Source organism: Amphibalanus amphitrite, unplaced genomic scaffold, assembly GCF_019059575.1.
Source record: "Amphibalanus amphitrite isolate SeventyFive unplaced genomic scaffold, NRLGWU_Aamphi_draft 001352F_arrow, whole genome shotgun sequence".
Classification (NCBI taxonomy): Eukaryota; Metazoa; Arthropoda; class Thecostraca; order Balanomorpha; family Balanidae; genus Amphibalanus; species Amphibalanus amphitrite.
This window is the reverse complement of record NW_024882845.1, coordinates 33918-59557: the sequence shown is the minus strand read 5'-3', so window position 1 is coordinate 59557 and position 25640 is coordinate 33918. Positions and strand designations below refer to the sequence as shown.

General features: G+C 44.9%; 1 protein-coding gene across 2 annotated transcripts in view; it reads left to right on the top strand.

Annotated features, from left to right (window-relative positions):
• The window catches only part of LOC122372372 (beta-1,3-galactosyltransferase 5-like), an 86382-nt gene that overhangs the window by 54535 nt on the left and 6207 nt on the right, over positions 1 to 25640 (top strand). Inside the window, exons 3-5 of one of the 2 annotated variants that reach the window (XM_043349493.1) lie at positions 5413 to 5543; positions 18303 to 18493; positions 20989 to 21130. In XM_043349493.1, the coding sequence (XP_043205428.1) occupies positions 5413 to 5543; positions 18303 to 18493; positions 20989 to 21130 (464 nt within the window). Of the gene's footprint in view, positions 1 to 5412; positions 5544 to 18281; positions 18494 to 20988; positions 21131 to 25640 lie in introns of both variants that reach the window. The other variant, XM_043349492.1, reaches the window with a different exon arrangement.

Below are 25640 nucleotides of genomic sequence, written 5' to 3'. Positions count from 1 at the left end.
AATCAATGAAAATGAAATTCATTGATTTTAGGCTAATTTTTTGGATTGTTTAAAGATAGTGAGCATAAGGTTATTCTTCTACGATATTTAATTTTATAATTAAAAATCAAAGCATTATTAATTGCCTACAAGACCTTGTTAATATCATTTTGATACCAGAAAAGGAACCAGAGTTATAGACATTTAAAAAATTGATGTGTGACCTTTTTGACTATATTCGATGGCCTATATCTCAGCGATACGTTATCAAATTTCGAAAATATTATACGTAACTCAGTTTTGAACCATGCCCAGTCTGCCTACAAATTTTCAGAAAAATCGAAGGGGATGACGGATTTCGGTGTTTGATTTGACGTGGAATGCCCCGTTTGTCGAGAATCAGCGATAGGGCGTCAGTTGCCTAGTACATATGTTGCTGTAAGAGGTCACTGACATTACCAGGTCAGGTCACAGGTCAGGTCACCAAGGGTCACAGGTCAGGTCACATAAACCTAAGTTTAGGTACTCCGTACTAAGGTGAAAGGTCGTGCGATGCATGTTTTATGGCGATTTTTTTATTTCCAACTCAATAGTGTTGGTTATAAGACTATCAGGTACGGCTTAGGTCACTTTGTGGTGAAGATGAGGTCAAGGTCAGGTCAAAAAAGTTCAAATTTTAAATTTGATAGTTTTGCATAAAATGGGTATCGATTCGATGCAGCTCGTCACGGGGAGTCTAATGGTGGTCTTTGTTTTGCGCTACAGGGTCTAGAATTGCTAAAAATTGAGTTTAAAAATTTAACGTTATCAATTTTGAACAGTTTTTTTCGCTATAACTTCGCCAAAAAAGAGGTATCAATCTCAAATTTGGTATGTGAATAGAAGGCGGTAAGGACTATCACATATGTTCCGGTTTTTGCGAAATTCAAAAAACTTTCTGGATTTTTTCAGCTATTATATTCAAAAAATCTATTTTTTATTGTTGGGGGTCAAAATCCAAAAATTTCAAAAATCCGAGACAGCAGTTTTGTAGCCCTTTCAATTCTACAGCTTTTATATGTTAATCGTTTTCTGTATTTGCAAAGCTATAGGCCTGACAGATCTTCCCGCGAAACCCTTTTTTGGGTCGAAAACGGCAGAACATGACGTCACTCTGACGTCATTTCCGGCCAACCTATCATAGCATTTGGAAAAAATTTAAGTCACAATGTATAAAATTGATGTCCGGGAGGGTACTGAAAGTTTGGTGACGATTGGCGCGGCGGTTCTGGAGATATATCGAAAAGTCTGGGGGGGGGGCAAAAAATAGCCCCCCACCAGGACGCAGGTTAACCCTCGCACGACCAGGCCATTTCTCATAACACGAACGACCAGGGGGGGGTTGTTACGACCCCCCCTGGCGTTTCGAAACGGAAGGTCGTAGAGCTTAGCGGAAAAAACCAACGGATTGCTCTCAACGAGATCTCGCGATTGGTGGTATATTTTTTGGTCCTAGGTCAACATTTGACCTACTTATGACCGGTCAAAGGTCAAATTTTCCGAAAAAATCAAACTTTTTCAATTTTCCGCGGCGATTGCGGCAAAACGGTGGGAGATATCGACTTGAAACCTTCACTATCGTGTTCCTTGATCAATTCTCTATCGTTTGGTATGTATTTCGTTTCCCTAGCTCTAAAAATGGCGCGTTGGGAGCGCCGGAAGTCGGCAAGGTCACAGTCGGCGGCAGAAATTCGAAAAGTCAAAATTTAAATTTTTGAAATCTGATTGTATTTTTGGATTTGGGAGGTCCATTTGCTCCCTATAGAAGCTAATATTGCTGCATATTCCCATTGAGGTGACAACAATTAGCAAAATAGTGGTTCGGCCGCTTTTCAAAAATAGTACCGGACGCTGTTCCTCTTGTGACGTCATAGCTCCGTGACCTGACCTGACCTGGTCAATTTTCTTGCACCACACGATAGCCAATGCTTGCCCCAACATGCATGGGAAGTTTCATCATGATCCATCAAACAATGTGGGTATCACCGGCAGAAAACCTAGGGATTCGGCGCACACGTTTGGTAACTGTCGGCCAGAGGCTGTACCTCTTATGACGTCATAACTCCGTGACCTGACATGACCCGATCAATTTTTTTCGGCAAAAGATGCGCAAAGGTTGCCCCAGAGGGTATTGAAAATAGCCCGCTACGACAAGCCGTTTAGCGTGCACTTCGAAAAAACCTCAGGGGGGGGGGTTGATACAACCCCCCCCCCCCCCTAGGCGTTCTAGGGTTAAGCTTACGGACAGCGGAATCGATAGCTGCTGCTCGAAACTCACCAAAAATGACCTCAAAGACCTACTGAAGGTACCATGTGCGTGTAGGGGTCATACTAAGTATTGGTCAAGGTCAGGTCAGGTCACGAAAAGTCATGGTTTTCACTTTCTGCTACATGGGCGTGCGACACATGTTTTATGACTTATTTTTCACGCCGAATCCGATGGTAATGGTTATATGTGACCCCAAGTCACTGTGTTGGTGATAAGTGTGCATTGAAAGCATAAAAAATCGTTTATACCATACATAACCAAACGAGGGCTAAGAAAAAAAGTCCAAGTTTTCAACTTGTTTATCTTTGACATAAAAATGCACTTTTCTAGTCGAACTTTGTCCCAGGCATCTAGTGGTGCCATTTGTTTTCACTTATCATGTTCAAAAGTGCCTCTAATTCACGAAAATGCTAATGACGTCACCATGCCCTATGCATGTTGGAGCCATTTTTTACAATTTAGGGGTCAAAAATCAAGATAGAAAGTTGAAATTTGGGACATCTGATGTGCTGATAGAGCTTTACAACATATATTTCGGTTTTTTTTTGGAAATTCCCAATTTTTTGGATTTTATTTACTCTTTTCCAAAAAATGTAGTTTTTTGAATTTTTAGGGGTGAAAAACGAAATTTATGGAAACTCCGAGATAGCCATTTTCAACAAATCGTTGAGCTGCGTCTATTGATGTCCTTAATTTGCAATTTGCTTTAAACCTCGATTATTGGCGATTTTTTAAACATTTACCACATTTTGACTGAAAAAAAGTGATGTAGTTACATCACTAAAATCGATATATCTCAATTTTTTTGGAAATTTTTTCCTAAAAATTGCACAGGAGACGTCCAATTGATGGGGGAGAAGGTATGCCAAGTTTCAAGTTGATAGCGTAGGCGGTTCATGAGTAATTCAAGAAAAACGGAGGGGGGTCGGATCCGCCCCCCCCCCCCCCCCGGCGGTCGCGGGTTAACCCTCGCCGGCCGAGGGGGGGGGGGCGGGTGCCGCCCCCCCCATAGGGTTTTTTCGCGATAGCTCCGAACACGCTGGCGATAGAGAGCTGAAACTTGGCATACTTGACCGTTGATCCAAGCCGCATCTTTTGACACCAACCGCATTTTTGGGTCAGGTCAGGTCACTGACCTATGACGTCATAAGTGAACCTCTGCACGGTCTTCAGATGTCGCAACTTCGCAACGCCCTCACTGCCAGAGGAGATGTCACAGGGAAATGAAACTTGCAGAATCTAGTATCCAGTATGAGTCTCACAACTTGCATATCTCGGATTTTTCCTAAAGGTCATATGAGGTCAGGTCATTTTCGTGACCTCACCATTATAAGTCAATGGGGAAAAATGAAAACTGCTATTCTGGCGCCGGGAACGATCTCCAACTATCTCAAGCACACAGAATCGTGATTTGATGCACTCCTTGCAAGGTTAGATGCGTCACTTTTGCAATGTTGACCTTCCATGACGTCATTTATGACGTCATCAAGGTCATATTAGTTTTTCGTCAATAACTCCCGATCAAATTGAGCTAGCGAGTCGAGAAAGTCACCAATGGACTCAGGAAGACCTGCCGAATCGAATGATATGCGACATGACCTCTTTCGACCAACTTCGTGACCTGGGGGTGCTGACCTGACCTTGACCTGAGGTCAACACCCTAAGTTGACCTCACCCGAACAAAAAGTATATCATTCGACGCGCCTGAGCGAGGCGAACAAAATCGCGGCTCTGCGGCCGTTTTTTGCGAAGTTATTCACCAAAAACTGAACCGTACCCTGGGGTACTTGACCTGACTTCAGAGGTCACCGGTTGACCTAGGACCTAAAAAACGGGTACCAATCTCTGCGTCTCGTAACGGCGCACACGCTCGTTTTTTTCCGCGACGCGCTAGCTCCACCAGGGGCGAAACGACGAGGGGGGGTCGTACCGGCCCCCCCCCCCCCCCTCGGCCGGCGCGTATGTAGAAAACCAATAGGTCCGGCGAGGGTTAAAGTGACATGCGTGGCTTTCAATTTGAACTTGTGCGTTTGTACAGTGGCTATAAAGACTGTGCTTATGATTGTAAAATGTACAGTCTTTAATATATTATTTGAATTGTAATTTACTAGGTATTTCTCGAGAGAAGCTACATATTATGATCTTGCATTTCAGTCCTTAACCCTCGCCCGTATTGGTGTTTTTCCAGCCGCGAACGTATAAGGGGGGGGGGTCCGTTGGACCCCCCCCCTTGCCGTTTCGCCCCTGATCGAGCTAGAGCTTCGCGGAAAAAAACGAGTGTGTTGCCCGTGACGAGAGGAAGCCGATGATACCCAATTTTAAGGTCCTAGGTCATTGGTTGACCTTGCAGGTCAGGTCAATGACCCCAAAGGCGGGAAAATCGGGACCTGTTAGAACGTCGTAAAGTGTGGCTGCTATGGGGTTTTTCCGGGGTACTGATCACGAATATCATGTTAGTTTTGATCACAGATGATGTCTTCATGTATTTAGGCCAGGTCGGGTCAGGTCAGGTCAGGTCAACCAGTAAGGGTATTCGTAGTAGGTGGCAACCGCCTCTGACAGCTTCGTAACATGTTACGAAGGCACCAAAACTACTTCGTAAATGTTCATATGGTTGCTAAATTCGAATTCAGCTCCCAAAACTGGCCTAGAAACATGTAAAACTCGAAAAAGTGAGCCGAGGTCATCAAAGGTCAATGACCTGACCTGACCTTCAGGTGACCTTAACACCCACCCTAAGGCATGGGGGCAACATCATATCACATGTTTGAACGCTTGAAACCACGAAAAGACTGCAAACGCGCGGCTAATGCGAGCCGACATACGCCGAATCGCGATTCCAGCCAAACATGGTCTCGAAAAGTAGGTCACAGGTCAAAAGTCATTTGGGTCAGGGTCATGAAATTTTCCGGGTAGGTGTGCAATTGATGAACGCGAGGGTACTGAAAGTTTCGCCGCGATCGGCCGCTTTTTACGCGAGTTATTCGCGAAAAACCATGGGGGGTCCGTTCGACCCCCTCCCCCCCATACGGGCGAGGGTTAAGGCTCCACATTATTTGTTCTTTTTCCCAGAGCGGTGGCCGGTTTTCTTTATTCAGTGATCTGTTTTTTTTTTTTTGCCGCAGATTGCTATAGCGACGGAGAACGCCCTCTATCACGATGTGGTGCAGGGAGACTTCCATGACTCCTACTACAACCTGACCTACAAGCACATCATGGCCCTCGACTGGGCCACCACCTTCTGTCCCCAGGCCAGGTGAGGGGATGGGTTGGTGCGCTCTGAAACTGATTGAACAAGGATAAGGATCTGATACGACATGGATCAATAACGGATAAGTGGCGCTGGGCTGTAGTGGCCACCACATGGTGCAACGCTGTTACTTTGCCCGGCCTGATAGAAAGTGCTATAAGTAGTCGTCTCGAAAGGGTCTATTCTAGAGATGTCTGTCGGATACCGAGTTTTTGGTATACCGATACCAAACCGATACCAACTTGAGATGATGTTTTTCGTACTCCAGCGGTATTTCAACCCTACTGTTTTTGGTATTTGTTGGTATTATGAATCCTCACTAATGTATAAAAGGCTGTGAATTTGGTAAATGGTTGGTATTTTCCCGGTATTTCCAAATTGGTTTGGTTTCGGTATTTTCCCATGGTTTTGGTTGGTATTTGGTTTGGTATCGGTATCCTGATTTTCTGTAATTGACGTCACTAATCTATTCCATAGTTGTCATATTTCCCACAACACGGTTACCAGTGATTATCCGGCGCGAAACCAAAGGGATGTGTCTCACTGCTCAATGCATTGATAGGCGAGAGCTGAGCGTTGGGTATTTTGACGAGGTCGATAAGGGACGCTTCAAAAACGATTGTTAGGATTTATTCAGAAATATAAAGAAGGGTGGGGTAATTATTTGGCCGCTTTTCGTAACCCGGGCTCCACCGGGGTCTGCGTATAACGCGCCCTACTGGGGGGGGGGGGGGGCTATTCATAGCCATTTAACCATCATTTTACAATGAAAATATTTGAATAGGCGGATCCAGGTACCTGAGAACAGGGCACGGGCGTAGGAACGTCATTAAAAGTGGGTGGGCCACCCTGTCAAGGGGCCTCCTTTTCCACGGGGCCTTCTATTTTCAGGGGCCTCCAACTTTTGCCTCGTCCTGCTGGCTGCTTTCAAGTATGACCTCCAAATCTAGCTTCTGAGATCGGGCAGATGTACCCAGGGGCGTAATCGCTTAACCCGGCACCGCCTGGGCTATTTCCGTACCCACGACAGCCTGGGGGGGGGGGGGTCGGATCCGACCCCCCTGTTATCTCGAGAACCAATGGTCGCATCGAGCCCCGCGAGGCGGCGTTCGAAAGGTCTCTACGAGACCTTCCCAAAGCACTCTTAAGATTTTAAGATTGAGGAGGTCAACTTTCGGGTCAATGTCAGGTCAAAGGTCAAATTCTGGGGTTTTGCATGATTAGACTTACGGACAGCGGAATCGATAGCTGCTGCTCGAAACTCACCAAAAATGACCTCAAAGACCTAGTGAAGGTACCATGTGCGTATAGGGGTCATACTAAGCACGGGTCAAGGTCAGGTCAGGTCACGAAAGGTCACGGTTTTCACTTTTTGCTACATGGGCGCGCGACACATGTTTTATGGCTTATTTTTCACGCCGAATCCGATGGTAATGGTTATATGTGACCCCAGCTGGTGATAAATGTGCATTGAAAGCATAAAAAATCGTTTATACCATACATAACTAAACAAGGGCTAAGAAAAAAGGTCAATCTTTCAACTTTTTATTTTTGACATAAAAGTGCACTTTTCTAGACGAGCTTTGTCCCAGGAATCTAGTGGTGCCAATTTTTTCACATGCGATGTTCAGAAGTGCCTCTAATTCACGAAAATGCTTGTGACGTCACCATGCCCTATGCATGTTGGAGCTATTTTTTACAATTTGGGGGTCAAAAATCAAGATAGAAGGTTGAAATTTGGGACATATAATGTTCTAATAGAGCTCTATAACATATAATCCGGTTTTTGGAAATTCTCAAAATTTTGGATTTTATAAGCTGTTTTCCAAAAAATATAGTTTTTTTTTTGAATTTGTAGGGGTGAAAAACGCATTTTATGGAAAATCCGAGATAGCCATTTTAAAGAACTCGTTGAGCTGCGTTTATTCATGTCCTTAATTTGCAATTTGTTTCAAACCCTGATTTTTGGCGATTTTGTCAACATTTACCACTTTTTGACTGAAAACGCCATGTAGTTACATCACAAAAATCGATATATCTAAAAAAAAAAATGGATTTTTTCTTAAAAATTACACAGGAGACGTCAAATTGATGGGGGAGAAGGTATGCCAAGTTTCAAGTCGATAGCGTAAGCGGTTCATAAGTTATTCAAGAAAAAGGAGGGGGGTCGGATCCGACCGCCCCCCCCCCCAAGGCGGTCGCGGGTTAAGGTCCTAGGCTAACCGGTGACCTCTGAGGTCAGGTCAAGTGCCCCAAGGTACGGTTCAGTTTTTGGTGAATAATTTCGCAAAAACGGTCGCAGAGCCGCGATTTTGGCAGCATCGTGTTCGCCTTGCTCAGGCGCGTCGAATGATATACTTTTTGTCCGGGTCAGGACAGCTTGGGGTGTTGACCTCAGGTCAAGGTCAGGTCAGCACCCCCAGGTCACGAAGTTGGTCGAAAGAGGTCATGTCGCATATCATTCGATTCGGCAGGTCTTCCTGAGTCCACTGGTGGCTTTCCCGACTCGCTAGCTCAATTTGATCAAGAGTTATTGACGAAAAAATAATATGACCTTGATGACGTCATAAATGACGTCACACAAGGTCAAAATTGCAAAAGTGACGCATCTAACCTCGCAAGGAGTGCATCAAATCACGATTCTCTGTGCTTGAGATAGTTGGAGATCGTTCCCGGCGCCAGAATAGCAGTTTTCATTTTTCCCCATTGACTTATAATGGTGAGGTCACGAAAATGACCTGACCTCATATGACCTTTAGGAAAAATCCGAGATATACAAGTTGTGGGACTCATAATGGATACTAGATTCTGCAAGTTTCATTTGCCTGTGACATCTCCTCTGGCAGTGAGGGCGTTGCGAAGTTGCGACATCTAAAGACCGTGCAGAGGTTCACTTATGACGTCATAGGTCAGTGACCTAACCTGACTCGAAAATGCAGTTGGTGTAAAAAGATCCGGCTTAAATCAACGGTCAAGTATGGCAACATTCAGCCCTCTATCGTCAGCGTGTTCGGAGCTATCGTGAAAAAAAAAACTATGAGGGAGCGGCACCCCCCCCCCCTTGGCCGGCGAGGGTTAAACCTTACCTGTGACGTCATCGGTTAGACCGAGGTCAACCGAGGACCCAGGTACTTTAAGTTCACTTAATTTTTAAGAAAATTTTAACCCTCACCGGCACAGGGGGTTAATGCAGCCCCCCGGTCCCCCCCCCCCAGGTTTTTCGCGAATAACTCGCGTAAAAAGCGGCCAATCGCGACGAAACTTTCAGTACCCTCGCATTGATCAAATTTACACCTACCCTGAAAGTTCATGACCCTGACCCAAATGACCTTTCACCTGTGACCTACTTTCCGAGACCATGTTTGGCTGGAATCGCGATTCGGCATATGTCGGTTCGCATTAGCCGCGCGTTTGCAAGCTTTTCGTGGCTTCAAACGTTCAAACATGTGATTTGATGTTGCCTCCCATGCATTAGGGTGGATGTCAAGGTCACCTGAAGGTCACGTCAGGTCATTGACCTTTTGTGACCTCGGTTTACTTTTTCGAGTTTTACATGTTTCTAGGCTAGTTTTTTTGGAGCTGATTTCGAATTTAGCAACCATTTGAACATTTACGAAGTAGTTTTGGTGCCTTCGTAACATGTTACGAAGCTGTCAGAGGCGGTTGACACGTATTACGAATACCCGTCACGACCCCTACCGGTTGACCTGACCTGACCTGACCCGACCTGGTCAAAATGCTTAAAGACATCATCTCTGATTAAAACAAACACGATATTCGTGATCAGCACCCCGGACAACCACATAGCAGCCATACTTTACGACTTTCTAACAGATCACGATTTTCCCGATTTTCGGGTAATTGACCTGACCTGGAAGGTCACCCGATAACCTAGGACCTTAACCCGCGCCGGGCCGGTGCTCTGAGATTCCGCGCTGGGCCGGGGGTGTATGAACAGCCCCCCTTCTAACTCGGCTCCTGGGCCACGGGGCCACGTAGCGACACGCGGTAAGCGGCAATCGAAAGAACGTCCAAAATAGGGACGAAAACACTTCGATCATTTTCTAGGTCAGGTCAAAGGTCAGGTCACCAGAGGCCACGTAAGGTAAAATGTTGATTATTTCAACATTTTGGAAACTGCCAACGGCTATCTCGGGAACCGATAGAGCTACAACGCCACGGAAAAGCGCATTCGATAGCCCTTTTACAGACCTTTCTAAGCATTATTCTCATATTTGACCTCAGATCAACGGTTTAGCCTCCAGAGTGCAAAAACTCCAAAAATAGTCAAAAGAGCCATGACATTATTTTTGCCAGCATCGTGTTCCTCTCGTCGTGACGCGTCGAATGAACTATAATTTGATCTTGAAAGGTCAACTTGAAAATTTGTCGTCAGGTCAAGGTCATGATCCGACCGGAAAAGGTCATGTTGCATATCAGTCGATCTGCAACTCGAGCCGAACACATCTCAGGCGTTTTTAGCGCTCTAGCACGCCTCTATCAGAAGTTATTAGCGAAAAACTGTTAGATTCTGTTCGTGACCTGAGATGACCTCGGGGACATAACAAGGAGTCACAGTTGTCATTTTCCGGTTCAATGTGTCAATTTCACCTACATCTCGATGTTTGAAGAGTGTCTAGAATAGCGTTCGTACAAAACAGACGCTTTTCAATCTTCTTCCATTGACTTATAATGGAGAGGCCGCAAAATTAACCTGACCTTAGATCACCGATATCAAAATTCCGAGGTTAACATTTTATAGATAATGTTGCTGTAATCAATCGCTGAAGGTTTCAAGGCAATCGTTCAGTCGGTGTAGCTTTGACGAGCATTCTTATTTTTTTCTGAGGTGAGGTCACTTTGCGTGACCTGGTGACCTGACCTAAGGCGACCTGGGTCTGACATTTTCACAACATGTACGGAAAAGATGCACAAACAGGTGTGCCAAAAACAGCGCCGCTTTGCGCCGCTGTTTTTGAGATATCGGCGAAAACCCCAGGGTGTGTGTGTGTTCAAACACCGCCGGCCCGGCGCGGGTTAAAAACCAAGAAGTATATATAGTTACCTCACTTTTAGCCTAATGTATTGGTAGCATACAGTCACGATCTCTCTTATTGAACTGTGTATGAATCGGCGTTCTAACACAGTTCTAAAACACAAATATTACCTACAACCCTTTGCATGCCAGTACCAGGCGGAGTTCCTTCACACTACATATTTGAATTCCTAAGAAATAGTATGCAGTGCTCTAGCGAGGAACATCTTGATCATAGACCACTATACCGGGTGGCCCAAAAAAAAACGTTCCGAACTTTGGAGGCCTATATCTCAAATTCGAGTGCAAATAACGAGCCAAAATTTTCATCGATCTTGCGTCACTTCTTTGCGCATTGGTATGCCAAATTATAACACTGTACCATCATTTTCAAGCCAGCAATCTTATGTTGAATGAAGTAAGACGTTTTTGCTTTTTTTGCCGTTGTTGAACGGAAGTGATGATTGGCTTAGACGTACAATGTTAGAAAAAATACAAAAAAAAAAAATAGAACGGCTTGAGTGATACCAGCACGTGTGTTGCTATTTTATATTTTTTGTCACACTTATGTGCTAAATATTCAAATACTAAGCCAAAGTTGTGTTAATGGATGCCATTCGTTTCAACACAAGTTCTGTTTCAAGGCGAAGGAGTGGCACGGTGCATGGGTTATTGTTGATCGCCCTCCCTTCAAGAAGATCAAATAGTAAATCGACCGAATAAGGAAAAAAGCTAGAGGGAATGTGTCACCCTGAGGCCTGAACCACCAATGAGACTAGTTGCCAGTAGCAGTCATGGCTGTAGGCCGTGGTGGCGAGATGGAAGTGGCCCGTTCACTCACATTTTTGGTAAACATCAGAGCAAAAACGTGATTTTTACATGGCATGCTAGAAACACGAACCGTTTAAAAAGTAATTGACCGAATAACATAAAAATCACACCATTTACTGAAAATGTGTGCCGCATTTACTATTCGAAGTTTCAATGTTGTATCGTTATCACTTTCTGAGAAATATTGATTTAAAGTTGGGAACGTTTTTTCTGGGCCACCCGGTATATCTGGACTGTGCACAGAAATTAGGGCCCTGCCATTAGGGCCCTAACTTTCGAAGGTCGTCACAGCCAACTTATTCGCCATATGATGATGTGCTTTGGGAAACATCACCACTAGTCAATTTGTAATCTGAGTTATATCTTACATTGAGCAAAAAATATATAATATTAGCGCAATCATCGAAAAAAGAAGGGCATTTTCTGTCCATTTCTTCCATGATTTAACCCGCGCCCTGCTGGGGGGGGGGGGTGTTTGAACACCCCCCCTTGTGGTTTTTCGCGAATATCTCAAAAACGGAGGCGCTCCGCGCCGCCGTTTTTGGTACACCTTATCATACATCAATTCTACACATGTTGTGAAAATTTCAGACCAAGGTCATTCAAGGTCAGGTCACCAGGTCACTTGAAGTGACCTCACCTCATAAAAACTTTCAATGTCTGTCATAGCTACACCGAGTGACCGATCGCTTTGAAACTTTCAGCGATTGCTAAGAGCAATAGCATGTACAAAATGTATATCTCAGAATTTTGATATCGATGACCTAAGGTCAGGTCAATTTTGCGACCTCCCCATTATAAGTCAATGGGAGAAAATTGAAATGCGCCTCTTTTGGATGAAAGACATTATAAACACTCCCAAACACCGAATTACAAGTGGTTTAGACACACTGAACTTAAAAATGGTGTCCGTGACCCTTGTTTATGCCCTGAGGTCATCTTAGGTCACGAATGGTATCTAACAGTTTTTTGCAAATAACTTTTGATAGAGGCATGCTAGAGCGATGAAAACGCCTTAGATGTGTTCAGCTCGACGATACGGATCGACTGATATGCAACATGACCCTTTCCGGTCAGGTCATGACCTTGACCTGAGGTCAAATTTTCAAGTTGACCTTTCAAGGTCAAGTTATAGTTCATTCGATGCGTCTTGACGAGAGGAACACGATGCCGGTAAAAATAAGCTCGTACAAGGCTTGGGTCAAAAGTTATTGCAGAAAAACTGTTTTCAAAAAAATCGGCTATTTTTGCAGTTTTTGCCCCCTGCAGGCAAAACCGTTGACGTTAGGTCAAATCTGAGAGAATTACTCAGAAAGGGCGTTAATAGGGCTATCGAATGCGCTTTTCCGCGGCGCTGTAGCGCTATTGGTTCCCGAGTTATGCGTTGGCTTCTTGGAAATTTTCGACATTCGACCTGGAAATCGGCGAAATTTTGCCTTCAATGACCTCTGGTGACCTGACCTTTGACCTGACCAAAAAATTGACCGAAGTGATTTCGTCATTATTTTTTACGCTCTTTCGAACGCCGCCTTCCGCGTATCGCTACGTGGCCCAGGAGCCGAGTTACAAGGGGGGGTGTTCAAACACCCCCCCCCCCCAGCAGGGCGTGGAAATCCAGGACCCCCAGCAGGGCGCGGGTTAACATGGTGTGGATGATGGTTCCCAGCTAATTTTCACGAGAATTAGCAAATTTTCACAGACATGTAGCGAAGATTTTTGCAAGATTATTGTTGTTTGTTGTTTATCATTGACATGCGGGATAGTTCTCTTTTGTCTTTAAATAAAATGAAACCTTTTAATGCATACATGCCACTGAAATACAGTAAAATGTGTCGCTAGTGATAATCACTTCAGAATATCCTATGAACAGAACGGGGAGTGAGCATATTCAAAGAGCCAAGACAGTGCATGCAACAATGTCAGTTTTCCGGTTCCTGGCTAAGGCATCAATATGAAGTCAATTTCTATATGCCCTAAAGCTGAAAATGTCTTGGAATTCTGACCACTGGGCTCCCTGTGAGTTTTATTACATGCTGTGACGCTGGCCGAGACCGAAAAATTGAGCAGAAGACAACTGTAAGGAGAGGTGGCGGATCCGTTTCCAGACTGGCGGCTCCTATAATATCAGTCACAAGTGAAGCCCAAAACTAGCTAAAGTCTTGCAATTTGGTCAAGTGATGGTCACATATGTTATCCCGCGCCCTGCTGGGGGGGGGTGTTTGAACACCCCCCCTTGTCGTTTTTCGCGAATATCTCAAAAACGGCGGCGCGGAGCGCCGCCGTTTTTGGTACACCTTATCATAGATCAATTCTACACATGTTGTGAAAATTTCAGACCAAGGTCATTCAAGGTCAGGTCACCAGGTCACTTGAAGTGACCTCACATCATAAAAACTTTCAATGTCTGTCATAGCTACACCGAGTGACCGATCGCTTTGAAACTTTCAGCGATTGCTAAGAGCAATAGCATGTACAAAATGTTTATCTCAGAATTTTGATATCGATGACCTAAGGTCAGGTCAATTTTGCGACCTCCCCATTATAAGTCAATGGGAGAAAATTGAAATGCGCCTCTTTTGGAAGAAAGACATTATAAACACTCCCAAACACCGAATTACAAGTGGTTTAGACACACTGAACTTAAAAATGGTGTCCGTGACCCTTGTTTATGCCCTGAGGTCATCTTAGGTCACGAATGGTATCTAACAGTTTTTCGCAAATAACTTTTGAAAGAGGCATGCTAGAGCGATGAAAACGCCTTAGATGTGTTCAGCTCGACGATACGGATCGACTGATATGCAACATGACCCTTTCCGGTCAGGTCATGACCTTGACCTGAGGTCAAATTTTCAAGTTGACCTTTCAAGGTCAAGTTATAGTTCATTCGATGCGTCTTGACGAGAGGAACACGATGCCGGTAAAAGTAAGCTCGTACAAGGCTTGGGTCAAAAGTTATTGCAGAAAAACTGTTTAAAAAATCGGCTATTTTTGCAGTTTTTGCCCCCTGCAGGCAAAACCGTTGACGTTAGGTCAAATCTGAGAGAATTACTCAGAAAGGGCGTTAACCCGCGAGTTGCTGGGGGGGGGCGTTAAACGCCCCCACTTTTTTCGCCGGGCCATAGCATAAAAACGGCGCGCCGCAGGCGCGCCAAATTTTGGGTACCTGTAGGGAATTGATTGAAGTTTATTGTGACAAAGTTTCAAAAAAATCGGTTGGAAAATTTTTGAGATATCGAGGTTTTAGTGACGTCATGATTTCTGAGTTTTCGACCAAAAACGGCATATGTTCAAAAAATCATATAAAATCACAGAATAGACATACAGACATGCCGTAAATGCCATTAGACTGCCAATACCATGAACAATCAAATGGCTATCTTCGATTATTGATTATCGTTCCGCATTTTCCAAAATCTTGAACTGAATCTTGGCAATTTCTCGTGACTACTTAACGACCATGATACATGCATTTCTTAAATTGAACTTTCTTAGCCAAACACGTACACATATGATAAAATGAATGTCACCATCGTGTTCTACGCCCCAAATTACCCATAAAACATGTGTCACAGGCTGCGAATATCAGTTTTGATTTTCGGGGATATGTGCCTACCCGGTTGACCTGACCTTGACCCTGACCTATGCTTGACTGACCCCTACATGGAGCGGACACTCTTGTAGGCTTTATATGATGGATTGTGCCCCGTTTTGACAGAGTTTGTGACGAGAGGCGCCCATTGCGAAGTCCTGAAGTCCATGCTACTGAAAGCCCGATTTCAGGTGTTTGACCTGACCTTGACCCGACCTGTGACCTCGAAATTCAACTTTAAAGTACTCATCTGAAGCGTCTCGTCGCGCTCTTTCGTTTGCCGCCTCGTGCGTTTCGCTGCGCCTATTGGTTCTCGAGTTATCGGCTGGGGGCGTTTAACGCCCCCCCCCAGCAAACGGTGGGTGGCGAAATACCCCAGCAACTGCCGGGTTAATAGGGCTATCGAATGCGCTTTTCCGCGGCGCTGTAGCTCTATTGGTTCCCGAGTTATGCGTTGGCTTCTTGGAAATTTTCGACATTCGACCTGGAAATCGGCGAAATTTTGCCTTCAATGACCTCTGGTGACCTGACCTTTGACCTGACCAAAAAATTGACCGAAGTGATTTCGTCATTATTTTTTACGCTCTTTCGAATGCTGCCTTCCGCGTATCGCTACGTGGCCCAGGAGCCGAGTTACAAGGGGGGGTGTTCAAACACCCCCCCCAGCAGGGCGTGGAAATCCAGGACCCCCAGCAGGGCGCGGGTTATGGCTTGCGGAGAGCTGGCGTGCCCACATCAGCAATCTGTGTTTCGCTCCTGCATGCAAACAATGGGTCCTGCTCTGGTAACAGCTGCCGAGTCGCTCTCTCTTCGGCACACGTATAGCTTCAAACGTGTGTTTCAAGACAGCGCGACTACCATTGTAAAGGAAAACGATAACTTTCTTCACATTGCTCGCTGAGGGAGTCACACTGTCGAGAAGCACCTCAAGTTACAACGCTACGACCTGCATTCCTTCAACACATTGATGTGTATAGTTGAGCGAAAACAAACATTGCAATTCATGGAGTCAATATGGACAGTATACCGTCACTCAACACCAGCGATGCGCGAACAGAGCTTCATGAAATAAGAAAGCTTCATGAAAATGAGAAAGGTTGAGCCGCAGGACGTAAACACAATGCAACATTCCTGGGATCAGTTTGTCTATGCAATCAATAACTACGATCCTATTCGTCGATGTGTAAGATACCTACATGGCTGAGAATTTCAGATGTGGATTTACAATTCGAATAGTAACTAAAGGCAAATGTAGCACAAGAACTATAAGAAAGTGCATTCCTAAGTGCGAAGCTCTGCTGCAGTGTCCAGTGAACCGAGATCTCGTGACTCCGTCTAAATCTCGAATCTCGATCGCCATCACCCGCTGCAAAATGCGGCCACCGTCACTGACAACGGTGTTCAAAAGTCCCCTTCTCTCGAGAGGGACAGATGACAGAACCCGTCTGTCCCTATGCTGAGCATGAAATCGGCCTCAGTGGAAGCAGGGAATAGTTGTGGCCCAGCAGGCCACCTCGGACGGTCTCGCTAAAAACGCAGCACCGGCAGCTTTGTTATTTACCCATAGGAATCTTCGTAATTCCGTGGCGCAGATCGTGTGGGCTTTCAAAGCATTGAGCCGGGTGCGTGTCTGATTTAGACAGGCAAATTAATCTGCAGTGTGTCCAATATGTCATCAGACTGTCTCTTGTCAAAAACGACCGATCACGGATTGTTCCTGTCTATTGATGCTTTGAACTTAATACAGTGTGATATACCTGTCTATAAGTGCTTTTATTTATTTATCGTGTTAAAAATCATGCTATAAATTATACATTTATTAAAATATACATCACATTTAAGAAGTTACTTTCATTTAAATGGGCTTACTAGAGCGTCAATACACAATTCCGCGTGCTACGTCGAATTTCCCAGCAGGGCCCTAATAGCAGTCGGCAAAATCCGTGCACAGTCCAGATATATAGTGGTCTATGTCTTGATATATGTAGTTGGGATTTTAAATGACCTTTTCTTCGATACTGAATTGGAAATGCAATAAAAAGCAATAAAAGCAATGCCGGGAGCCTCGAAGCTGGCCTCGAGCACCGGAGAATCTCGAAACTGTTGTCGCCGCAGGTCCGAAGTTTATCTCGGAAACGCGCTCGTTGCTGTTTTTGTTTATTAGAGGCAAACGAAACGGTTTCTGGAAGAAAAATAACAAACAAACATACACGTTAACATCCAAATCATACTGAGGAAATAAGTTAAAGACAAACAAATACAAATGAGCATTAACATAAATTCAAGCAGGCGAGCGCTACAAAATGTCAACATGTCAGCACATCTTTTCTTACCGAGGTTATCTTCCTTCCGCGTCTCGCGACGACAGCGCAACACTCCGAACACTCGTACAAAGACATCTAGGTATGCAGACTGCGCGTTCCCGGCAGCCGCGCGCCCCGGGTCGGCCCGGTCACGTGATACCGCCCGGGGTCATCACGTGGATCACGTGGCGTCCGCATCCACAGCCAATCACGAGGGGGAGCATTCATTCTGGCCAGGGTTCATAATGTCCAGGGTACGCTATGCCCAGTGTCACAATGGCCAGTGCCTTGAATGGGCCAGAGTTCATAATGTCCAGGGATTGCATGGTCCAAATGTGGCCAACTGGCTGCAGATAGGGTATATTCAAAGAGGCCAGGGTTCATAATGTCCAGGGCACGATGTGTCCAGTGTTCAAAATGGCCAGGGTTCATAATGTCCCGGGCACGATGTGTCCAGTATTCGAAATGGCCAGGGTTCATAATGTCCAGGGCACGATGTGTCCAGTGTTCAAAATGGCCAGTGCCTTGAATGGGCCAGAGTTCATAATATCCAGGGATTACATAGTCACTGAAAGTGACGTCATTATGTAAAAAACACGGAATCAGCTCAATGCAAAGCAGTGCAGTGCCGAAGGCAATGCCTTAGGAGAGATTACAGGCAATAGTAAATCAAATATTTTTAGGTTAAGTGGTTATGTATCTGGCTTCAGGCCGAAGGCCTAAATAATACGTACCCGTTGATGTTTCCATGGAAACCCAATTTGACACGTGTAAAAGCAGCGTGCTGCTATCACCGGTGAAACAGGGCCCTGGCCGCAGCTGCCGCTGCGGCAGCGCCCGCCCGCCGAACAAAGACGCAAATGGCACAAAGGCATACACACTAAAATAAAATAAAGATGAATAAAAAAAAACTCAAGCGCCCGCAAGGCGCTTACATCTATCATCCCCTATTTGCTCAATTTGGGTTTACATATTGGTCAGATAAGGTTGATCCACTTCTGTTGCAGACATATAATCAAGATGGACGATGACATCGCTTACAATGTGTACGAGGTACTGCACTTGCTGGAGAAGAGCCCTGATAACGGATATCTGGGTGGTAATGCCTTCCGAAAGGCCAAGCCTTACCGTGGTGATTCTAAATGGCATGTGAGCTTGGAAGAGTGGCCCAAGGAGTATTACCCACCGTATGTATCAGGTAGGTAATTATTGGTCGCTGTGAGGTGTACTGGCGCGGAGGCCCAGCGGTCGCCGGGTTAACCCTCGCCCGTTTAAGAGGGATGGGTCGAACGGACCCCCTCCCTCGGTTTTTCGCGAATAACTCGCGTAAAAACGGCCAATCGCGACGCAACTTTCGGTACCCACGATTTTATCAACTTTACACCTACCCTTAAAATTCCATGATCCTGACCCAAATGACCTTCGACCTGTGACCTACTTTTCAAGACCATGTTTGACCGGAATCGCGATTTGGCGTATGTCGGCTCGCATTAGCCGCGCGTTTGCAGCTGTTCCTGGTTTCAAGCGTTCAAACATGTGAAATGATGTTGGTCCCATGCATTAGGGTGGTTGTCACGGTCACCTTAACCCTCGCCGGCACAGGCTATTTTAACCCGCGCACCGACGGGGGGGGGCGGATATCCGCCCCCCCCGTACCTTGACCTTTTCGCGTAGCGCCGCGAAATTTGGTATGACTATTCTCTCATCAATTTTACACATGGTGTGCAAGTTTGAACCTCCTAACTTTTAAGGTCAGGTCACCAGGTCACTTTGAATGACCCAACCTCAAGTCACTTTTTTGCAACTTTGTCACCGTGCCAGAGCTACAGTAGATGTCGGAGGCCTTTGAAAGTCACAGGATGTTATTAGGTCATTAGTAGCTACAATTTGTATATCTCGGAATTTTGATGTCGGTGACCTAAGGTCAGGTCAATTTCGCGACCTCCCCATTATAAGTCAATGGGGGAAAAATCAACTCCCTGTTTTTACCACTAAAACGGGTCGGAATGGCCCCATATACCATACATGACTTCACATACGATCAACCTTCACTACCTTGAGGTCTGTTTTGCTGTTGGGCAGCTGTAAGGTCATGTGACGTCATCAAAGGTCACCAAAGGTTTTTTGCCAATAACTCCTTACAGGAACAAGATACAGCCGCGCGGATGGTCTCATTGTGTTCAGCTCGTCAAGACGCATCGAATGATATACATGATGACCTCGAGGTCACGTGACCTGAGGTCAACCTTTGACCTTGACCTTTCGAGGTCAACATATATATCATTCGATGCGGATTGACGAGAGGATCACGATGATGCCCTTACTTTGTTCCTATCTTGACTACTTCGAAAGTTATTCGAGAAAAACCATCTCCATATCTAGCGCCGCCATTTTGACTTTTTCGACCCCTGTGACGTCATCTTTGACCTGACCTGAAAATGACCTTTGTAAAAATTGTAGACCTTGTCCGTGCGTATCCGATGCCGTTTACCGCTTGTCGCTATCTTGCTTCGTTCTCGAGATCTCAGGGGGGGCGGTCATCCGCCCCCCCCCCCCCCGTCGGTACTAAGTTGGCGCAGACCCCCGTCGGTGCGCGGGTTAAGTCCTTCAACGGCACAAGGGTGGGGGGGGTACGACCTCCCTCGCGTTTGGCACCTGATGGAGCTAGAGCTTCGCGGAAAAAACGAGCGTGTTGCCCGTCACGAGGGGAAGCCAATGATACCCAATTTTAAGGTCCTAGGTCATCGGTTGACCTTCCAGGTCAGGTCAATGACCCAAAACTCGGGAATATCGGGACCTGTTAGAAAGTCGTAAAGCGTGGCTGCTAAGGGGTTGTCCGGGGTGCTGATCACGAATATCGTGTTAGTTTTGATCACAGATGATGTCGTTAAGCGTTTAGACCAGGTCAGGTCAGGTCAACCGGTAGGGGTCGTGACGGGTATTCGTAGTACCTGTCATCCGCCTCTGACAGCTTCGTAACATGTTACGAAGGCACCAAAACTACTTTGTAAATGTTCAAATGGTTGCTAAATTCGAGTTCAGCTCCAAAAACTAGCCTAGAAACATGTACAACTCGAAAAAGTGAACCGAGGTCACCAAAGGTCAATGACCTGACCTGACCTTCAGGTGACCTTGACAACCACCCTAATGCATGGGAGCAACATCAACTCACATGTTTGAACGTTTGAAACCACGAAAAGCTTGCAAACGCGCGGCTAATGCGAGCCGACAAACGCCGAATCGCGATTCTGGCCAAACATGATCTGGGAAAAGAGGTCACAGGTCAAAGGTCATTTGGGTCAGTGTCATGAAATTTTCAGGATAGGTGTCAAATTGATTAATGCGAGGGTACTGAAAGTTTCGTCGCAATCGGCAGCTTTTTACGTGAGTTATCCGCAAAAAAACCTTAAGGGGGTTGCATCACCCCCGTGCCGGCGAGGGTTAATGTCCGGATTTGGATCGGTCCTGAAAGTTTCAAGTCGAAATACGCAGCAGTTTTTGAGTTATCTGCGAAAAACCGCAGGGAGGACCACTTTGCCCCCCCGCCCCCCCCCCCCACACACACACACGGGTCGCGGGTTAGGAGGAGTCACTGGTGCAAATTTTCTGTTCAGCTTGTCAAGTTAATCTGTACCTATCCGATGTGTGATAGTGTTTGGAATGCAAAATTGATACTGTAACCATTTTTTTCAGGGTGGCTGTATATCGCCAGTCAGGACATGGCAAGTGCGATGGTTAGACGGTCCACCGAGCTGCCGTTTTTCTGGATAGACGATCTATTCATCACCGGAATGATAACAGAAAGGATGGCAATTAACATTACAGGATTTAACGAGTAAGTATTGATGTAACGATACAATATTTTCGTCAAAAACCACAGGGTGTAAAGAAATGATCCGGATCTATTCCTTAACCCGCGCCCCGTTGGGCTATTCAGCCATACGCACCCTGCTGGGGGGGGGGGGGGGCAGATTCTGCCCCCTTGTCTACCTTCCGAACCGATGGTCGTAGAAAGACGGAGAGAACGGCAATCGAAAGCTCTCAACAAGGCGGATCTTAACAGACCAATTTTTTTGCTTAAGTATGTCAGAGGTCGGGTCAAGGTCAGGTCAAGGGTACAAATGCAAGTTTCTACGGTATCGGCCTTGCACCGTAGTTGCCGAAGAATGGGCTCAGACAGATTGCCCAAAACGTGTTCTTAGACTACCAAGACAATATTCGTTGCATACAACGTCATTCAAAGGTCAAGGTCAAGGTCAGGTCAGGTCAGGTCAGGTCACCAAAAACAAAATATAGAATGTGCATAAAACATGTGCGACACATGTTTTATGGGTCATTTTACTCATATAATTCAATAGGCACACTCAATAAGTGATATGGACCACCTCTGGATGAATTTCAGGTCGAGGTCAGGTCAAGGTCAGGTCAAGTAGGTCAAATTTTGAAGTTGATTGTTAAGGCCTAAAAAGGTGTCTATCTGATGCAGTTTTTCACGGCAAATCGAATGGTGCTATTTTTGTTTCCGTACGAGGTCTAGAACTTCCAAAAAAAAATCAAATTTTGTGTGTCGTAACGTGTCATAAAATTTTAAATAACTCCCATATTTTTTAACCGATTCTTCTAAAAATTGGTATCTAGGTGCACATAGACCACTTCTCTGACATATATTCCGGTTTTTTTTCGATACAGTCAATGTTTTGGATTTTATAATTATCGTCCCAAAAAAGTCAGTTTTTTTTAGAAAAAAATAATTGAAATAAAATCCAATATTTTCAAAAATCCGAGCTAACCATTTCATAGACAAAGTAGAATCACGTATAACCTTTTTTTATTGCGTCTTGATTCCTTTAAAAATGAAGATGTTAGCGGCGTTTGAAATTTTGCCGTTTTTGAGGCAAAATGGCGAACTTGACCTCACCAAAACGTCGATTTTTCAAAAAAAAATCCGACGGATTTCGCTAAAATTTCCGGGGAACGTGTCAAATTGATGTATGATAAGGTACTGAAAGTTTGACGTCGCTGGCGCAACGCGTTGAGAAGTTATTGGCGAAAAACGGGAGGGGGCAGATTCTGCCCCCGAGCGGGGCGCTGTTAAACCTCGCCGCACATGCCATTTTTTTATATTAAAAAAAAATTAGGGGTTTAAATCCAAACATTTCAAAAATCCGAGATTGCAGTTTTGTAGCCCTGTTAATTTTACACCTTTTACGCTCAAACATTTTTCTGTATCTCTAAAGCTGTAGGCTTGACAGCTCTTCCTGCGAAACCTTTTTTCGGGTCGAAAGTGGCAGAAATGACGTCACTCCGACGTCATTAGCAGCCAACCTATCACAGCCTCTGGAAAAAATGGTTACAATGCATAAGCTTTTCACGAGAGGGTACTGAAAGTTTGGTGACGATCGGCGCAGCGGTTCTGGAGATATATCGATAAAACTAAAGGGGGCAAAAAATGCCCCCCTCCCACCGCATGGAAAGCTAAAACATCAACCCAAGATAGCTTATCTGAATCCGCCTATGATTTTTTAAATATCCTAAATACCGGAATACTATATGAAGTCCCACTTCATGAAGAAGGGTCCCCAAAAGTTTCATCAAAATCCGTCCAATAAGAAAGAAAATATCGCATTTTTAGTGATAAGGTTTAAAACGCATTTTTTCTAAAGTTTTTGATTCGTGGACACTCAATTTTGAACTTTTTTGACTTGTTTATAGTCAATCTGAAAGTTCACGATGAGAGCAATCGAATGGCGTTTGTCCCATCAGGATCGGATGTTTAGTTTTCGAGATATCAAGGGGGCCGAATCGGCCCCCTTTCACCAGTTAACCCGCGCCCAGGTGGGCTATTCAGCCATACGTGCCCTGCTGGGGGGGGGGGCAGATTCTGCCCCCTTGTCTAACTTCCGAACCGATGGTCGTAGAAAGACGGAGAGAACGGCAATCGAAAGCTCTCAACAAGGCGGATCTTAACAGACCAATTTTTTTGCCTAAGTATGTCAGAGGTCGGGTCAAGGTCAGGTCAAGGGTACAAATGCAAGTTTCTACGGTATCGGCCTTGCACCGTAGTTGCCGAAGAATGGGCTCAGACAGATTGCCCAAAACGTGTTCTTAGACTACCAAGACAATGTTCGTTGCATACAACGTCATTCAAAGGTCAAGGTCAAGGTCAGGTCAGGTCAGGTCAGGTCACCAAAAACAAAATATAGAATGTGCATAAAACATGTGCGACACATGTTTTATGGGTCATTTTACTCATATAATTCAATAGGCACACTCAATAAGTGATATGGACCACGTCTGGATGAATTTCAGGTCGAGGTCAGGTCAAGGTCAGGTCAAGTAGGTCAAATTTTGAAGTTGATTGTAAAGGCCTAAAAAGGTGTCTATCTGATGCAGTTTATCACGGCAAATCGAATGGTGCTATTTTTGTTTCCGTACGAGGTCTAGAACTTCCAAAAAAAAAAATCAAATTTTGTGTGTCGTAACGTGTCATAAAATTTTAAATAACTCCCATATTTTTTACCCCATTCTTCTAAAAATTGGTATGTTGGTGCACATAGACCACTTCTCTGACATATATTCCGGTTTTTTCGATACAGTCAATGTTTTGGATTTTATAATTATTGTCCCAAAAAAGTCAGTTTTTTTTTAGAAAAAATAGTTGGGCTAAAATCCAATATTTTCAAAAATCCGAGCTAACCATTTGATAGACAAAGTAGAATCACGTATAACCTTTTTTATTGCGTCTTGATTCCTTTAAAAATGAAGATGTTAGCGGCGTTTGAAATTTTGCCGTTTTTGAGGCGAAAATGGCGAACATGACCTCACCAAAACGTCAATTTCTCAAAAAAAAAAATCCGACGGATTTCGCCAAAATTTCCAGGGAACGTGTCAAATTGATGTATGATAAGATACTGAAAGTTTGACGTCGCTGGCGCAAACGCGTTGAGAAGTTATTGGCGAAAAACGGGAGGGGCAGATTCTGCCCCCGAGCGGGGCGCGTGTTAACCCTCGCCCGCACATGCCATTTTTTTATATTAAAAAAAATTAGGGTTTAAATCCAAACATTTCAAAAATCCGAGATTGCAGTTTTGTAGCCCTGTTAATTTTACACCTTTTACGCTCAAACATTTTTCTGTATCTCTAAAGCTGTAGGCTTGACAGCACTTCCTGCGAAACCTTTTTTCGGGTCGAAAGTGGCAGAAATGACGTCACTCCGACGTCATTAGCAGCCAACCTATCACAGCCTCTGGAAAAAATGGTTACAATGTATAAGCTTTTCACGAGAGGGTACTGAAAGTTTGGTGACGATCGGCGCAGCGGTTCTGGAGATATATCGATAAAACTAAAGGGGGCAAAAAATGCCCCCCTCCCACCGCATGGAAAGCTAAAACATCAACCCAAGATAGCTTATCTGAATCCGCCTATGATTTTTTAAATATCCTAAATACCGGAATACTATATGAAGTCCCACTTCATGAAGAAGGGTCCCCAAACGTTTCATCAAAATCCGTCCAATAAGAAAGAAAATATCGCATTTTTAGTGATAAGGTGTAAAACGCATTTTTTTCTAAAGTTTTTGATTCGTGGACACTCAATTTTGAACTTTTTTGACTTGTTTATAGTCAATCTGAAAGTTCACGATGAGAGCAATCGAATGGCGTTTGTCCCATCAGGATCGGATGTTTAGTTTTCGAGATATCAAGGGGGCCGAATCGGCCCCCTTTCACCAGTTAACCCGCGCCCCGCTGGGCTATTCAGCAATACGCGCCCTGCTGGGGGGGGCAGATTCTGCCCCCCCCCCCCTGTCTAACTTCCGAACCGATGGTCGTAGAAAGACGGGGAAAACGGCAATCGAAAGCTCTCAACAAGGCGGATCTTAAGAGCCCAATTTTTTTTGCTTAAGTAGGTCAGAGGTCAGGTCAAGGTCAGGTCAAGGGTACAAAATGCAAGTTTCTACAGTATCGGCCTTGCACCGTAGTTGCCGAAGAATGGACTGAGACTGATTGTCCAAAACGTGTTCTTAGACTACCAAGACAATATATGTTGCATACAATGTCATTCAAAGGTCAAGGTCAAGGTCAGGTCAAGTCAGGTCAGGTCACCAAAAACAAGATATAGAAAAGGGCATGTGCGACACATGTTTTATGGGTCATTTTACTCATAGAATTCAATAGGCACACTCAATAAGTGATATGGACCACCTCAGGATGAAGTTTAGGTCGAGGTCAGGTCAAGGTCAGGTCAAGTGAGGTCAAATTGAAGTTGGTTGTTAACCCGCGAGTTGCTGGGGGGGGGCGTTAAACGCCCCCACTTTTTTCGCCGGGCCATAGCATAAAAACGGCGCG